Consider the following 18771-nt stretch of genomic DNA (forward strand, 5'->3'; position numbering starts at 1 on the left):
CAGGTGGTGAATACTTTCGCAAGCCAGTGTAGACAGGCAGGCAGACAGCTCCAGACCAATATATAGGCCAGACCTCAGCCTGTGTCTCTCCCAGCAGGGGATTGGCTTGTCAGGCTAGTTTGGCTTTCCACAATTTTTTCCAATTGGCTGTTTAGAAACAGTAGTTTGGTGTTGTATTACACGGTTGTTATACAGTGATAGAAGCCCCAAGGTCTCTCTGTTCTGCACATGGTACCTGGTGGATCTGATTTGGTGGTTGGTTGACTGACTGTGTGGGAGTGTGTTTACCGGTAAGAAGACATTTATTTTAGTGTTAAGTAGCGTATATTGATGTTTTTGTGTACAAGCAAGTACAGCAAACATGTCAGATATAGATGTTATGCAGATGTTGTACATTGACCAACTGCAAACATTAAGAGGATACGTAATACTCATACACCTTTTTCTTTGTCTTTCTTTCCCACTCTGTCTGTGTGTGTGTGTGTGTGTGTGTGTGTGTGTGTGTGATTGTGCGTGCGTGTGTGCGTGCGTGCGTGCAGGCTAACGATGCCTCGGGGAACACCTGGAACTGGCTCTACTTCATCCCCCTGATCATCATCGGATCCTTCTTCATGCTCAACTTGGTCCTGGGTGTCTTATCAGGGTAAGTCTGACCAAACATATACACACACACACACACACACACACACACACACACACACACACACACACACACACACACACACACACACACACACACACACAGACGTACGGAGCCCTGTCTCCCACTGTTAAGGTATGGTGTGGAAGAGGTCAGCTCACAGATGAAAGGGTTGCAAAGTTCTTTAAATATGCTTACACGCACACACCTATGCATGCACTCACACATGCACACACACCAACTCTTTCCTTAGGCCCAGATAAGGTTCTGCTTCCCCATAGGAACCCAGTTCTTTCTAGACAAATGACAATGTATATGGAATGAGCCCTGTTGAGACGGACCCAGTGTGTGTAGAGGAGTGTTTCTCACTGTCAGAGACAATGAGACCGACACCACTGAGTTCAAAGAGAAGAGCAAGGGACACGCTTAAGATTAAAGACCTGGCCATTTTAAAACACAGGAGAGAGAGCGAGAGAGTGAGAAGAGAGAGAGAGGGAGAAGAGAGAGAGAGGGGGTTAAAGAGAGCAAGTCGGGGGAGGGAGGGAGAGAAGGAGAGTGAGAAGAGAGAGAGAGGGAGATAAAGAGAGCAAGTCGGGGGAGGGAGGGAGAGAAGGAGAGTGAGAAGAGAGAGAGAGGGAGATAAAGAGAGCAAGTCGGGGGAGGGAGGGAGAGAAGGAGAGTGAGAAGAGAGAGAGGGGGTTAAAGAGAGCAAGTCGGGGGAGGGAGGGAGAGAAGGAGAGTGAGAAGAGAGAGAGGGGGGTTAAAGAGAGCAAGTCGGGGGAGGGAGGGAGAGAAGGAGAGTGAGAAGAGAGGGAGATAAAGAGAGCAAGTCTGGGGAGGGAGGGAGAGAAGGAGAGTGAGAAGAGAGAGAGGGGGTTAAAGAGAGCAAGTCGGGGGAGGGAGGGAGAGAAGGAGAGTGAGAAGAGAGAGAGGGGGTTAAAGAGAGCAAGTCGGGGGAGGGAGGGAGAGAAGGAGAGTGAGAAGAGAGAGAGAGGGGGTTAAAGAGAGCAAGTCGGGGAGGGAGGGAGAGAAGGAGAGTGAGAAGAGAGAGGGGGGGTTAAAGAGAGCAAGTCGGGGGAGGGAGGGAGAGAAGGAGAGTGAGAGAGAGAGAGGGGGTTAAAGAGAGCAAGTCGGGGGAGGGAGGGAGAGAAGGAGAGTGAGAAGAGAGAGAGAGGGGGTTAAAGAGAGCAAGTCGGGGGAGGGAGGGAGAGAAGGAGAGTGAGAAGAGAGAGAGAGGGGGTTAAAGAGAGCAAGTCGGGGGGAGGGAGGGAGAGAAGGAGAGTGAGAAGAGAGAGAGAGGGGGTTAAAGAGAGCAAGTCGGGGAGGGAGGGAGAGAAGAAGGAGAGTGAGAAGAGAGAGAGAGGGAGATAAAGAGAGCAAGTCGGGGGAGGGAGGGAGAGAAGGAGAGTGAGAAGAGAGAGAGAGGGAGATAAAGAGAGCAAGTCGGGGAGGGAGGGAGAGAAGGAGAGTGAGAAGAGAGAGAGGGGGTTAAAGAGAGCAAGTCGGGGGAGGGAGGGAGAGAAGGAGAGTGAGAAGAGAGAGAGGGAGATAAAGAGAGCAAGTCGGGGGAGGGAGGGAGAGAAGGAGAGTGAGAAGAGAGAGAGAGGGGTTAAAGAGAGCAAGTCGGGGGAGGGAGGGAGAGAAGGAGAGTGAGAAGAGAGAGAGGGGGGGTTAAAGAGAGCAAGTCGGGGGAGGGAGGGAGAGAAGGAGAGTGGGAGATGACTAATTTTAGCTCTTTTCAGTGTCATTTCAGTTGAGATGCATTTCCTGTCAGTTGGAGGAATTCAAAATGAATGCGGTATCATCAGTATAATTTTATGTTACCCAAAAGTGACACCGTCTTCTCAGTGCCATCTCTTTGTTAGCTAAACCACTGGAGTGATGGCTGAGTTTCTATTGTGGTAAGCTGTGGAATGTGAGAAGGGAGGCTCTACAAGATGGCCATGGATCTTGAGGCTAAAGGCGTCCGCATACTTTGGTTCGGCTGGTGTCCAGCTCGCATACTCCCTTAAAACACCTTCGCTTGAAAAACAAGAAAAAGCAGCAATAGTACTGTTTGTCCATCTTGAGACGTTGTAACCAAAAATACTGAGAATAAATGAGATCTTAGTTGCACAATTTTACATCTAACTAAGCTGTTTGGTGCAGTATTTCTCAAGTGAAAAAAGTACCATGAAAACAATTTGTCTGTCGCTGAATGACAACAAACACTTAGCTGAAGAATCCCTACTGTTGACCAATGACGACGAAGGGGTGTAGATTTTGGCTCCGAATTTCGGCTTGCCTCGAGAATTTGGGGATTTGTACGAACAGACGAAAACCCCCCCGAAGACCAAAACGAACAAAAGCGTCACAAAATGACATCATAATATATGCACAAACTGTTCCAAATTGTTTCAGATGGGAAGCATGCCTTTGGGTTCAGGAAGGACAGAAGATATGGAGGACGCACGCACACACAATGCACACACACACACACACACACACACACAAAACAGAGGAGAGCTAGCCATTCACTGAGTAGGAGATTAGGCTTCCCAGAAAATGTAAACATAGCACCTGACCAGAAACATGTAGCCATACTACGTTACTCTTAACAGGATGTCTCCTTGTAGGGCTGATCGGAGACATTGTATGCCTGTGTGTTTGTGCGTGGGTGAATAATGCATCCCATATTAAAAGAGACTAAAGAGAGAGAAACAGGGAAGAAGACATTCATCCATGTCTGTTTCTCTCTGAGTTTGGCCCTTCAAAGAGCACTTTCATGATCCATTCCTCCCAGAGAGGAGAGGAAGAGTGGAACACACACAGAGGCTGAAATGCCATAGAAATGTGTGTGTCCATATGTGTGTGTGTGTGTTTCACAGGGAGTTTGCCAAAGAAAGAGAGCGTGTGGAGAAGAGGCAGGACTTTCTAAAGCTGCGCAGACAGCAGCAGATAGAGAGAGAGCTGACAGGATACCTGGAGTGGATATGCAAGGCAGGTCAGGCTCACCTCCACTTTTTCTAATCCGTGTGTGTGTTTTCCACATTTTGTTACATTACAGCCTTATTCTATAATGGATTAAAACATTTCCTTCATCAATCTACATACAATACCCCATAATGACAAAGCGAAAACAGGTTTTTAGTGTATATTGAGTGACATTTCAGATGTATGTATGGGGACAGAGAAAGAGTTAGTCATTTAAAAATAATGTAACTCGTTAGATGATTTGTGAAGCCAAATTTTACTCCTGAACTAATTTAGTCTTGACTAAACTAAGGGGCTGAATACTTATGCTTTTTTTTAGTTATACACTTCTTTATGATTATAAAAAATATAAAAAGCCCCCTTTTTCTCCCCAATTTCGATCTTGTCTCATCGCTGTAACTCCCCAATGGGAGGCGAAGGTCAAGTCATGCTCCAAACCCGCCAAACTTCGCTTCTTAATACCCGCCTGTTTAACCCGGAAGCCAGCTACACCAATGTTTCGGAGGAAACAACATTCAACTGCCGACCGAGGTCAGCCTACAGGCACCCGGCCCGCTACGAGTAGTCGCTAGAGCGCGATGAGCCAAGTAACGACCCCCCTGGTCAAACCCTCCCCTAACCTGGATGACGCTGGGACGATTGTGCACAACCCTATGGGACTACCGTTTTAATCCCACTTTGTAACACAATAAAATGTGAAGGAATCCAAGGGGTCTGAATACTTTTGCAAGGCATGTGTGCATTGTTACTTTAAATGATGGTGATGTGTATGCACTGTACATGGGTATGTAGAGTCTTAGAAAAAAGGGCCCTACCTAGAACCTAAAAGGCTTATTTGACTGTCGCCATAGTAAAACCCTTTGAAGAACCATTTTTGGTTCCAGGTAAAACCCTGTTGTTCCAGGTAGAACTATTTTTCGGTTCCATGTAGAACCTCTTCCAAAGAAAAACCCAGAAGGGTTCTCTCACGGGGACAGCAGAAAAACCCTTTTGGAACCCTTTTTTTTCTAAGAGTGTACAGTTTGTGTGTGTGTGTGTGTGTGTGTGTGTGTGTGTGTGTGTGTGTGTGTGTGTGTGTGTGTGTGTGTGTGTGTGAGAATGTGTGTGAGCATGTGAGTATGTGTGTGTGTGAGCATGTGAGTATGTGTGTGTGTGTGACATGGTATATAACCCTGTCCTCTCCTGTTCCAGAGGAGGTGCTGCTGGAGGAGGAGGATGAGAACGCGGAGGAAAAGTCCCCTCTGGACGGTGCGTGGTACAAGAGGAAACATAACCTCCCAGGTGAAAAGAGGGCTAGAGGTCCACGCTGTGGCCTTTACCATGGTAACCTACTGGACTACCATGGTACCTTATGGTAAAACAGGCACAGTTAGATACTATTCACCATTCTCATGAATTAGCCTCGCCCATTTTCAGATTCAGACTATTTTGCACCATGTCATTCTGTGGTATATAAATCGCTCAATTCGATTCATGCCATATTCAGGGTTCCATGAATGTGGTCTGGTTCTCTTTCACCTGGGTTATATGGATTAATACACTATTACAATGTGATAGAGTATCAATGAGCGATTACTAAGATCCAGGGAGACTGCTGTAATGAGATGCTGGTCTCATTCTCTCTCTCTATTCAGTCTTTCTCGCCCTCTATTTCTATCCTTTATTTCTTAAACTTTCCATCTATGTATTCCCCTTCACTCCACTCTTCTTGCCCTCTCTTCTTTTTTCATCTTCTCTGTTGTGGGCAGTTCTCTTCTTGTTCTCTATCACTACCCCTTCTCTCTCACTCCCCCTCTCTCTCTCTTCACCTCTCTCTCTTCTCTCCTTCCCTCTTCTTTCTCCCTTTCCCCTTCTCTCTCACTCCCCCTCCTCTCTCTTCTCATTCTCTGTCATCTTCTCTCCTTCCCTCTTCTTTCTCCCTCTCCCCTTCTCTCTCACTCCCCCTCCTCTCTCTTCTCTTTCTCTGTCATCTTCTCTCCTTCCCTCTTCTTTCTCCCACTCCCCTTCTCTCTCACTCCCCTCCTCTCTCTTCACCTCTCTCTTCTCTCCTTCCCTCTTCTTTCTCCCTTTCCCCTTCTCTCTCACTCCCCCTCCTCTCTCTTCTCTTTCTCTGTCCTCTTCTCTCCTTCCCTCTTCTTTCTCCCTTTCCCCTTCTCTCTCACTCCCCCTCCTCTCTCTTCTCTTTCTCTGTCCTCTTCTCTCCTTCCCTATTCTTTCTCCCTCTCCCCTTCTCTCTCCGTCCCCCTCCTCTCTCTTCTCTTTCTCTGTCCTCTTCTCTCCTTCCCTATTCTTTCTCCCTCTCCCTTCTCTCTCCGTCCCCCTCCTCTCTCCTCTTTCTCTGTCCTCTTCTCTCCTTCCCTCTTCTTTCTCCCTCTCCCTTCTCTCTCACTCCCCCTCCTCTCTCTTCTCTTTCTCTGTCCTCTTCTCTTCTTTCTCCCTTTCCCCTTCTCTCTCACTCCCCCTCCTCTCTCTTCTCTTTCTCTGTCCTCTTCTCTCCTTCCCTATTCTTTCTCCCTCTCCCCTTCTCTCTCCGTCCCCCTCCTCTCTCTTCTCTTTCTCTGTCCTCTTCTCTCCTTCCCTATTCTTTCTCCCTCTCCCCTTCTCTCTCCGTCCCCCTCCTCTCTCTTCTCTTTCTCTGTCCTCTTCTCTCCTTCCCTCTTCTTTCTCCCTCTCCCCTTCTCTCTCACTCCCCTCCTCTCTCTTCTCTTTCTCTTTCCTCTTCTCTCCGACTTGGACGGTTCTTCCTGCTCCTTCTGGAGTCCAGTCATGTCCCAGCTGTTACTCCCCCCAGCCCCCTGCAGCAGCATGTTGTGTTATGTCCATACTCTCAGCCAATTAGGTCTGGTGTGGGAGCCAGGGTTAATTAGGGGGATTTAGAGAGATGACTTAATTGGATTAGGGCTGTACGATACATACGCGCACACACAAACACACAAGCACAAATCTACACACACACTCACACACATTTCTCAGGTTAGATGACAGAACTGATGGCTGGTCTACGTATTTTGTCTACATCTTCCTTTGTTTAATAACTTAATTACATGATGCAGATTATTATGCCACTGAATAATATTGTTAAAGTTGAAAATGTCGACGTGGCCAAGGGATATTGAATGGCAGGTTCAAGTTCTATTGACACATGCACAAGTACAGTCAAATGCTCAACTTGCAAGATCTATACAACAGGCAGTAATCAATGTCAAAATAGTATAATTCATAAAATAACACATTTATATAATAAAGAAAACATGAGAAATAAGAAACGTTTAAATGTTTTTACAATGTGCAGGAATACTGGAGTATATGAAGTAGATATGTAATGTTTCCACCTCGCCCATCTGAGTGCAAGCGAGCTAATATAAGACAGGTAAATTGCCGAACCTGACGTTAGGGCTGGAAAATGCCAGTGTACCTGTTTTTACATGACAAAATAATGTGCGTTTGACACTAGCACCGCCTTAACGCCAGCCGGAAGGGTTTTGTATACTAGTAATATACTAGTGGTAATATATACAGTACCAGTCAAAAGTTTGGACACATACTCATTCAAGGGTTTGAAGACATCAAAACTATGAAAGAACAGATATGGAAACATGTCATGTTAAACAAATCAAAAAAGTGTTAAATAAATGTAAATATATATTTATTTTAGGTTCTTCAAAGTAGCCACCCTTTGCCTTTGACAGCTTTGTACACTCTTGGTATTCTCTCAACCAGCTTCATGTGGAATGCTTTTCCAACAGTCATGAAGGAGTTCCCACTTATGCTGAGCACTTGTTGGCCACTTTTCCTTCACTCTGCAGTCCAACTCATCCCAAGCCATCTCAATTGGGTTGAGGTCAGGTGATTATGGAGACCAGGTCATCTGATGCAGCACTCCATTACTCTCCTTCTTGGTCAAATAGCCCTTACACAGCCTGAAGGTGTGTTTTGTGTCATTGTCCCTCTACAAACTTCACTGGACATTATGCAAACTGGAAAGCACATATCCTTGCGAAAATAATTTACACATATACGGTGACTGAGTTCATAAGGAAGTGTGTAAGAAATGTAGTACCCACTGTGTCTATTAAAACCTACCCTAACCAGAAACTGTGGATAGATGGTAGCATTCGTGCGAAACTGAAACGAACCATCGCATTTAACGATGGCAAGGCGACTGGTAATATGGCAGAATATAAACAGTGTAGTTATTCACCCCGCAAGGCAATCAAACAAGATAAAGATCAGTATAGAGAGAAAGTGGAGTCTCAATTCAACGGCTCAGACACGAGACGTATGTGGCAGGGACTACAGACAAAAACGGACTACAAAAGGAAAACCAGCCAAGTCGCCGAGACCGATGTCTTGCTTCCGGACAGGCAAAACACATTCTTCGCATGCTTTGAGAATAACACTACCACCGACGCGGCCTACTGCCAAGGACTGTGGGCTCTCCTTCTCTATGGCCGACGTGAGTAAAACATTTAAACATGTTAACCCTCGCAGGGCTGCCGGCTTTGACTGCATCAGAAGTCGCGTCCTCAGAGCATGCGCAGACCAGCTGGCTGGTGTGTTTACGGGCATATTCAATCTCTCCCTATCCCAGTCTGCTGTCCCTACATGCTTCAAGATGGCCACCATTGTTCCTGTATCCAAGAAGCTAAAGGTAACTGAAGTTAATGAATATCGCCCCGTAGCACTCACCTCTGGTACCATGAAGTGCTTTGAGAGACTAGTCAAGGTTCATATCACCTCTACCTTGCCTACCACCCTAAACCCACTTCAATTTGCTTACCGGCCAATAGATCCACAGACGATGCAATTGCCATCACTCTGCACACTGCCCTCTCCCATCTGGACAAGAGGTCCTGGACATCCTGACGGGCCGCCCCCAGGTGGTGAAGGTAGGAAACATCACCTCCACTCCGCTGATCCTCAACACTGGGGCACCACAAGGGTATGTGCTCAGCCCCCTCCTCTACTCCCTGTTCACCCATGACTGCATGGCCATGAACGCCTCCAACTCAATCATTAAGTTTGCAGATGAGACAACAGTAGTAGGCTTGATTACCAAAAATGACGAGACAGCCTACAGGGAGGAGGTGAGGGCTCTGGGAGTGTGGTGCCTGGAAAACAATCTCACTCAACGTCAACAAAACGAAGGAGATGATCGTGGAGGTAAGGAGACAGTAGAGGGTGCACCCCCCTATCTACATCAATGGGACCACAGTGGAGAAGGTGGAAAGTTTCAAGTTCCTTGGTGTACACATCACTGACAAACTGAAATGGACCTCCCACACAGACAATGTGATGAAGAAGGTGCAACAGAGCCTCTTCAACCTCAGGAGGCTAAAGAAATCTGGCTTGTCACCTAAAACCCTCACACATTTTTACAGATGAACAATTGAAAGCATCTTGTCGGGCTGTATCACCGCCTGGTACGGCAACTGCACCACCCGCAACCATAAGGCTCTCCAGAGGGTGGTGCGGTCTGCCCAACGCATTACCGGGGGCAAACTACCCGCCCTCCAGGACACCTATAGCACCCGATGTCACAGGAAGGCCAAAAAACAAAAGACATCAACCTCCCGAGCCACTGCCTGTTTATCCCGTTATCATCCAGAAGGTGAGGTCAGTAAAGGTGCATCAAAGCTGGGACCGAGAGACTGAAAAACAGCTTCTATCTCAAGGCCATCAGACTGTTGAACAGCCATCACTAGCACATTAGAGGCTGCTGCCTATAGGTACAGACTAGAAATCACTGGCTACTTTAAGGAATGGAACACTAGTCATTTTAGTCATGTTTACGTATCACACATCACTCATCTCATCTATACTGTATTTATACTATTATATGGTATCTTAGTCACTTAATAATGTTTACATATCTGGCATTACTCATCTATGATATGTATGTATGATATGTACAGTTGATGTCGGAAGTTTGCATACACCTTAGCCAAATACATTTAAATTCCCTGTCTTAGGTCAGTTAGGATCACACTTTATTTTAAGAATGTGAAATGTCACAATAATAGTTGAGATAGTGATTGTTTTCAGCTTTTATTTCTTTCATCACATTCCCCATTTGTCAGAAGTTTACATACTCAATTAGTATTTGGTAGCATTGCTTTTAAATTGAGTCAACCATTTTGGGTAGCATTCCACAAGCTTCCCACAACATAGTGGGTGAATTTTGTCCCATTCCTCCTGACAGAGCTGGTGTAACTGAGTCAGGTTTGTAGGCCTTCTTACTTGCACACGCTTTTTCAGTTCTGCCCACAAATTCTCTATAGGATTGAGGTCCGGTATTTGTGATGGCCATTCCAATACCTTGACTTTGTTGTCCAACTTTGGCAGTATGCTTGGGGTCATTGTCCATTTTGAATACCCATTTGTGACCAAGCTTTAACTTCCTGACTGATGTCTTGAGATGTTGCTTCAATATATCCACATAATTTTCCATCCTCATGATTTGATCTATTTTGTGAAGTGCACCAGTCCCTCATGCAGCAAAGCACCCCCACAACATGATGCTGCCACCCCCGTGCTTCACGGTTGGGATGGTGTTCTTCAGCTTGCAAGCACCCCCCCTTTTCCTTCAATCATAATGATGGTCATTATGGCCAAACAGTTCTATTTTTGTTTCATCAGACCAGAGGACATTTCTCCAAAAAGTAAGATCTTTGTCCGCATGTGCAGTTGCAAACCGTAGTCTAGCTTTTTTATGGTGGTTTTGGAGCCGTGGCTTCTTCCTTGCTGAGCGGCCTTTCAGGTTCTGTCGATATAGGACTCGTTTTACCGTGGGTATAGATACTTTTGTACCGGTTTCCTCCAGCATTTTCACAAGGACCTTTGCTGTTGTTCTGCACTTTTCTCACCAAAGTATGCTCATCTCTAGAAGACAGAACGCGTCTCCTTCCTGAGCGGTATGACGGCTGCGTGGTCCCATGGTGTTTATACTTGCGTACTATTGTTTGTACAGATGAACGCGGTTTCTTCAGGCATTTGGAAATTGCTCCCAAGGATGAACCAGGCTTGTGGAGGTCTACAATTTTTTTTCTGTGGTCTTGGCTGATTTCTTTTGATTTTCCCATGATGTCAAGCAAAGAGGCACTGTGTTTGAAGGTAGGCCTTGAAATACATCCACAGGTACACCTCCAATTGACTCTAATGATGTCAATTCGACTTTCAGAAGCTTCTAAAGCCATGACATAATTTTCTGGAATTTTCCAAGCTATTTAAAGGCACAGTCAACTTAGTGTATGTAAACTTCTGACTCACTGGAATTGTGATACAGTGAGTTAAATAATCTGTCTGTAAACAATTGTTAGAAAAATTACTTGTGCCATGCACAAAGTAGATGTCCTAACCGACTTGCCAAAACTATAGTTTGTTAACAAGAAACTTGTGGAGTGGATGAAAAATGAGTTTTAATGACTCCAACCAGTGTATGTAAACTTCCGACTTCAACTGTATATACTGTTTTCTATACTATTCTACTGTATCGTAGTCCGTTCGCTCTGACATCGATCGTCTATATTTATGTACTCTTAATTCATTCCTACTTAGATTTGTGTGTATTGGGTATATGTTGTGTAATTTCTTAGATATTACTTGTTAGTAATTACTGCTCTGTCGAAGCTAGAAGCACAAGCATTTTGCTACACCAGCAATAATATCTGCTAATCGCTTGTATGTGACCAATGCATTTTGATTTGATTTGAAGAAACTTTAAAAGTTATTTTAGTTTTCCGCATAGACTGACCTTCATGTCTTAAAGTAATGATGGACTGTCATTTATCTTTGCTTATTTGAGCTGTTCTTGCCATAATATGGACTTGGTATTTTACTAAATAGGGCTATCTTCTGTATACCACCCCTACCTTGTCACAGCACAACTGATTGGCTGAAACGCATTAAGAAGGACAGGAATTCCACAAATGAACTGTTCATTGAAATGAGTTCCAGGTGACTACGTCATGAAGCTGGTTGAGAGAATGCCAAGAGTGTGCAAAGCTGGCATCAAGGCAAAGGGTGGCTACTTTGAATAATCTCAATATAAAATGTATTTTTTGGTTACTACATTAATCCATGTGTTATTTCATTGTTTTGATGTCTTCACTATTGTTCTACAATGTATAAAATAGTAAAAATAAAGAAAAACCCTTAGGCGTGTCCAAACCTTTGACTGGTTCTGTATATCACACAAGGACAATATTCACAAATTCTACAGCACAATGGCAGAGTCATGTCTCAAGTGTACAACTAATAATGCCTCAATAATCCATGCTTTCTGGGAATGCTATATAGTCCAGAAGTTGTGGGCAGACCTAAAAAGTTGGCTGTCAGAATGATTACAATGTAAACTTACATTTAATCTGTCTCTCTGCATATTTCAAGACATGGCATATGGGGCTGTAGTGAGATACTCAATGGCCTGGACAATTATTTTCTCATCACTCATCTTGAAAAACGTATACTAAGTATTTGGAAGTCAGTCAATTCACCATCATTGACACACTTTGGAGGGAATCCAGGACTTTTGATTGGAGAAGCATCCAAAGCATTTCATGATGAAGCCGGTGACGAGGGTGGTTAGATCGACAACGCTATCGGTGGAGTCCCGGAACATGTTCCTGTCAGCGCTAGCAAAGCAGTCCTGTAGCATTGCCATCTATTCGGACAACCATTTTTCAATGGAGCGCGCCCTGTTTACCTCCTGTTTTGAGCTTTTGTCTATAAAGGGGAAGCAGGAGTATAGAGTCGTTGTCAGATTTGCCGAAGGGGGACAAGGGAGGGCCTTGTGTGCTTGCTTGTGAGTAAAAGTGGTCCAGGACTTTATTACCCCGAGTGGCAAAGGAGAATTGTTGTTAGAAGTTGGGCATCACTTGTTTTAGTGATGCGGAATTATATTATTTGCATCAAGAAAAGCAAGCTTTGGGTGCATGGTTTCCTGCATGTTTATAGCCTCGTACAGTTTGTCAAGTGCCAGCTTTTTGTTGATTTCCTGAGGTGGAATGTATACAGCAGTTACGATATCAGAGGAAAACTATCTCGGGAGGTAGAAGGGTTGGCATTTGACCATCAGGTATTCCAAGACGGGTGAACAATAGGTCGAGACTATCGCTAGAGTCAGAACACCAGTTTGTTGATGAAGAGACATATCCGTCCCCCTCTGGTTGTCCCTGAATCCGATGTCCTGTCCCCTCGATGAATATCTTGTACAAATGCCATTTTTCAGTAAAACAGAGGAAATTGTAGTTACGAGCGTCACATTGATAGCAAATCCGCAATTGGAGGACATCCATCTTATCAAGTGACTATGCACATTGGGGATATGTGCCTTCCTCAAGGGCACATCGACAGATTCTCCTTGTCAGCTTCGGGAGTTGAACTAGCAATCGTTCGGTCACAGGAACCCTGCTCTAACCACTAGGCTACTTGCTGCATGGAGTGCAGGTGACTGCATTGTGCAAATGCCAAACATTGCTGACCGAGCAAAGATACAGTTGCTGGAAGGGATGGAGAGAAATGAAAGGACAGATTTATAGGTAAAGATCCAAACGCTGGAGCGTTGTCAATCTGTCTGTCGTTCTTTTAAACACCTTATCGGTTCTCTCTATTTCACCATTTACTCATAACTCTCCAGAGAATTAAGATGTTGCTCCGATCCTCATTCATAGAGAACATAAGCAGAGCTCATTTTGCCTCTGAGCAGAGCATTGAAGAGGTACTCTAGATTCTAGAAGGGTTGTAAGAGCTTTTGTGACATTGATGGTCATGTGACGATCACATTCATGCACTGCAGTTTTTTATTTCAAGGCTGACTTGAAGCGGAAGCTAGAATCGGTGAATGAAGAATTTGATTGATGCCCACTATTCATTGCATCCAATTAGCCCACACATATGGGGGAGGGGTATGGTGGGTGTGTGCGTGCGTGCGTGCGCTTGGCAGCACATACATATGTGTGTATGTAAATGTCCATGTGTGTGTACATGTCCTTATTCCTGCCTCTCTGCTGTGCTGTGTATGTGCAGTGTTGAAACGAGGCAAGGTAAAGAAGAGTAAGAATGACCTGATTGGTGCTGAGGAGGGAGAGGATCACTTCACTGACATGTCCTCTGTTGGTAAGACTCAACCATCCTGTACTCCTATCTGACTGACCAGTCAACTGTCTGACTGACCCCAACTTTCACATTTGACCTTAACTGACTAAATCAACCTTTGGCTAACACTGACCTTTTAGATAAGTCCTTGAGCTTGTCCTCACAGCTTGTACCTTATCTAAGCTATTGGGAAAATGTGTCATGTTCCCTCTCTGGTGACCTTTGGGCCTATTAAAATGTTTTCCTATTCTCATGCATCTTTTTAATGCCTCGATGTACTTAGCTGTTGTCTCTGGTATGTAAACACAAATAACAACACTTGTTGTACAAGGAAACTCTACTCACAGTATCATAGTCAGAGGTTTTGCTTGTTTTACTGATTCTTTGTATCAAATCAATTTGTATTGGTCACATACGCATGTTTAGCGGGTGTAGTGAAATGCTTGTGTTTCTAGCTCCAACAGTGCCGTAATATCTAACAATTCACAACAATACACATAATACACACATACCTAAAAGTAAAAGTGTCATGGGGATGCAGGCTTTACACAGTCACCCAGAGGTTAGGTTCATTAAATGTTCTTATTATAAACAAACTATAACTATAACTCCAGGATAATGGAATTAGAGTTTTAATATTAATGAAATTCAGTTTGCTTCACAGAAAAAATCTGTAATTGGGGGAAATCCTCCTAACCATGATAATTGCAATGATTTAGTGCATTCACATTAAAAGCACCAGCTGGATTCCTTTCCTGATAACCTCCAGTGGCTGTTTTACATCTAAATGAATGTCATGGGGATACAGCCTTTACACAGTCAAATCTTATATCTACATTTTTCCTGTTCTAGACTAAAGATCCAATTTCACTCTCATTGAGGCAGATTACATAACCTTTTAATGCAAAAAATGGCACATTTTCAGAGTGGAAAGTGAGAATTGAGGATACATTTTTGCCTTAGTCATTTGCGTCTTATCCATTTTAGTCTTAGTCGTGAATGTCTTTCAATTAGCAAAGAAGCTTGGATTTATTCAGGTGGAATGTAGCGCGAGAGTCTAAATATGGAGCTTCTAGTGCGGTTGATTACAGCCTGAAGTAGCCTCAATACTCTTATACTGTTCCCCCTCAGATTCAGAAATACAGACTTAATGCTGGATGCCAATAGTTTTCTTTGTAAACTATTAGAACATGTAATATAATGTTCAAATCACCCTAGACTTGCGGATGATGACTTGATAATGATGAACAGTAAATCCCTTTAGGGAATGTGACGTGATGTATGGCATGATACACCTTTCTGTGCTGACTTCCCTACTTTCCCTAGCCCCCCCAGGCTCTCCGTTTGGCCGAGCCAGCGTGAAGAGCAGTAAGCTGGAGAGCTCGTCCTACTTCCGCCGCAAGGAGAGGAGAATGCGCTTCTTCATCCGTCGCATGGTCAAAGCCCAGAGCTTCTACTGGGTAGTACTATGTCTGGTGGGCCTCAACACCCTGTGTGTGGCCATCGTCCACTACGACCAGCCTGAGTGGCTCACCACTGCCCTCTGTAAGTCACACACACACACGTGTATGCACACCAGGCACGTGCACACACACAGATGCCTACACACACATGCACAAATACACACACATTCACAATCAAATGGATGATTATTAGTAGCTGATGCATTTAGTCATTGATGGTTCTCCATCCCCCTGGAACCCCAGACCTGGCAGAGTTTGTGTTCCTGGGTCTGTTCCTGTCTGAGATGAGCCTGAAGATGTATGGCCTGGGAGCCAGGAACTACTTCCATTCCTCTTTCAACTGCTTCGACTTTAGTGTAAGTCACCATAAATGCCTGCGCAATACCTTTAAGAGCTAATTAATCTGTCTCAGATACAGATGCTTACTTAATTTGACTTACATGGCAACTGGATACATTTTTTATATGATAATTAAATGTTGAATTGTTTGATGTTAAATGTTGAATTGAATCAATTGATTGAATTGATTGGTCCTCTGTAGCTCAGTTGGTAGAGCATGGTGCTTGTAATGCCAGGATAGTGAGTTTGATTCTCCGGACCACCCATACATAAAATGAATGCACTCATGACTGTAAGTTGCTTGGGATCAAAGCGTCTGCTAAAAAGTATTTAGACCCCTTGACTTTTACCACATTTTGTTACGTTACAGCCTTATGCTAAAATTGATGAAATAAATAAAAATCCTCAGCAATCTACACACAATACCCCATAATACCCCGTTAAAAACAGGTTCTTAATTTTTATTGCAAATGTATTAAAAACAAAAAACATAACTTATTGACATAAGTATTCAGACCCTTTGCTATGAGACTCGAAATTGAGCTCAGGTGCATCCTGTTTCCATTGATCATCCTTGAGATGTTTCTACAACTTGATTGGAGTCCACCTGTGGTAAATTCAATTGATTGGACATGATTTGGAAAGGCACACACCTATCTGTATAATGTTGACAGTTGATCAAAAAACCAAGCCATGAGGTCGAAGGAATTGCCCGTAGAGCTCCGAGACAGGATTGTGTCGAGGCACAGATCTGCGGAAGGGTACCCAAACATTTCTGCAATATTAAAGGTCCCCAAGAACACAGTGGCCTCCATCATTCTTAAATGGAAGACGTTTGGAAGTCCCGGCCAAACTGAGCAATCGGGGGAGAAGGGCCTTGGTCAGGGAGGTGACCAAGGACCCGATGGTCACTCTGACAGAGCTCCAGAGTTCCTCTGTGGAGATAGGAGGACCTTCCAGAAGGACTACCATCTCCGCAGCACTCCACCAATCAGGTCTTTATGGTAGAGTAGCCAGACGGAAGACACTCCTCTGTAAAAGGCACATGACAGCCCGCTTGGAGTTTGCCAAAAGGCACCTAAACACTCTCAGACCATGAGAAACAAGATTCTCTGATAAAACCAAGATTGATCTCTTTGGCCTGAATGCCAAGCATCACTTCTGAAGGTAACCTGGCACAATCCCTATGGTGAAGCATGGTGGTGGCAGCAGCATGCTGTGTGGATGTTTTTCAGCAGCAGGGACTGGGAGACTAGTCAGGATCGAAGCAAATATGAACGGAGCAAAGTTCAGAGAGCTCCTTGATGAAAACCTGCTCCACATTGCTCAGGACCTCAGACTGGGGCGAAGGTTTACCTTCCAACCGGACAACAGCCTTAAGCACAAAGCAGAGACAACACAGAAGTGGCTTCGGGACAAGTCTCTGAATGTCTTTGAGTTGCCCAGGCAGATCCCAGACTTGAACTCAATCGAACATCTCTGTTGAGACCTGAAAATAGCTGTGCAGCGACACTCCCCATCCAACCTGACAAAGCTTGAGAGGATATGCAGAGAAGAATAGGAGAAAATCCCCAAATACTGGTGTGCCAAGCTTGTAGCGTCATACCCAAGAAGCCTCGAGGCTGTAATCACTGCCAAAGGTGCTTCAACAAAGTACTGAGTAAAGGGTCTGAGTACTTATGTAAAAGTGATATTTCCGTTTGAAAGGTTTAATAAATTAACAAAAAATGTATTCAATATTGTTTTTGCTTAGTCTTTATGGGGTATTGAATGTAGATTGATAGGGGGAAAAAGTCATCTTTAACATTTTAGAATAAGGCTGTAACTTACCAAAATGTGAAAAAAGTTGAGGGGTCTGAATACTTTCTGAAGGGACTGTGTGTATGTATACAGTACCAGTCAAAAGTTTGGACACACCTACTCATTCCAGGGTTTTTCTTAGTTGTTTTACTATTTTCCACATTGTAGAATAACTGACACAACTGATTGGCTGAAAGATGGAAATAAATTCCACAAATGAACTTTTAACAAAGCACAACTGTTAATTGAAATGCATTCCAGGTGACTACCTCATGAAGCTGGTTGAGAGAATGCCAATAGTCTGCAAAGCTGGCACCAAGGCAAAGGGTGGCTACTTTGAAGAATCTCAAATATAAAATATATTTTGATTTGTTTATCAATTTTTTGGTTACTGCATGATTCCATGTGTTATTTCATGGTTTTGATGTCTTCGCAATTATTCTACAATGTAGAAAATAGTCAAATTAAGAAAAACCCTTGAATGAGTAGGTGTGTCCAAACTTTTGACTGGTAGTGTGTAATCAGTGACAGTGATTAGCTGCTGAGTAACAAGTAGTAGCTACTTTGTTACAGTAGCTCTTTCGCCTTTTCTCCTGTTCTCTTCTCCACAGGTGATAATAGGGAGTATACTTGAGGTGGTGTGGTCTATGATCAAACCAGGGGCATCCTATGGCATTAGTGTGCTGAGGGCTCTTCGTCTGCTCAGGTTATTCAAATTTACCAAGTGAGTGAACACACATTTCTCATACAAGATATCAACATACATTCAGAATCAAATGTGGTGACAATATGAATAATTTTTCCTAAGAGCAATGTTTAGCATTGTCCCACTCTGTCAGTCTATAATCCTATTAAAATTAGATTGCAATCATTTTATACTCACTAGATTAGTCAATAATCATGTGATTCACAACAAAAATGGAAAATGTGGATCTATTTACCGGTAGTACCACAATCAACCCTCCCATCATCCTTTCCTCCCTATATTCTCCTTGTCCATTCACCACTATCTCCATCTCTTTCTCTCTCTCTTCCTCCTTTCTCTTCTCTCTGCTTTTCCCAGGTACTGGAACTCCCTGAGGAACCTGGTAGTGTCTCTTCTCAACTCAATGAAGTCCATTATCAGCTTGCTCTTCCTCCTCTTCCTCTTCATCGTTGTCTTTGCCCTGCTGGGCATGCAGCTTTTCGGAGGACAGTGAGTATTCCCTACACACTCCTCCATGGAACCTGACCCTTGACCCCTAACTTTTCACCCCTGTCTCCTCTCTGATCCTACACACACCACACCTACCTACCTACCTGATCGCCCCTCTCTCTCTCTCTCTCTTTCTCTCTCTCTCTCTCTCTGTCCGTCTCTCTCTCTCTCTCTCTGTCCGTCTCTCTCTCTCTCTCTCTCTGTCCGTCTCTCTCTCTCTCTCTCTCTCTCTCTCTGTCTCTGTCTCTCTCTCTCTCTCTCTGTCT

General features: G+C 44.2%; 1 protein-coding gene across 1 annotated transcript in view; it reads left to right on the forward strand.

Moving 5' to 3' along the window:
- Window positions 1-18509, forward strand: part of LOC115117368 (voltage-dependent N-type calcium channel subunit alpha-1B-like) — a 177166-nt gene extending 158657 nt beyond the window's left edge. The window contains exons 7-14 of the mRNA XM_065017440.1: window positions 540-643; window positions 3508-3623; window positions 4805-4894; window positions 13640-13729; window positions 15035-15253; window positions 15415-15527; window positions 17922-18034; window positions 18374-18509. Coding sequence (XP_064873512.1) covers window positions 540-643; window positions 3508-3623; window positions 4805-4894; window positions 13640-13729; window positions 15035-15253; window positions 15415-15527; window positions 17922-18034; window positions 18374-18509 — 981 coding nt within the window. The remainder of the gene's footprint in view (window positions 1-539; window positions 644-3507; window positions 3624-4804; window positions 4895-13639; window positions 13730-15034; window positions 15254-15414; window positions 15528-17921; window positions 18035-18373) is intronic.
- The last annotated feature ends 262 nt before the right edge of the window (window positions 18510-18771 follow it).

Source organism: Oncorhynchus nerka, linkage group LG4 (assembly GCF_034236695.1).
Source record: "Oncorhynchus nerka isolate Pitt River linkage group LG4, Oner_Uvic_2.0, whole genome shotgun sequence".
NCBI lineage: Eukaryota > Metazoa > Chordata > Actinopteri > Salmoniformes > Salmonidae > Oncorhynchus > Oncorhynchus nerka.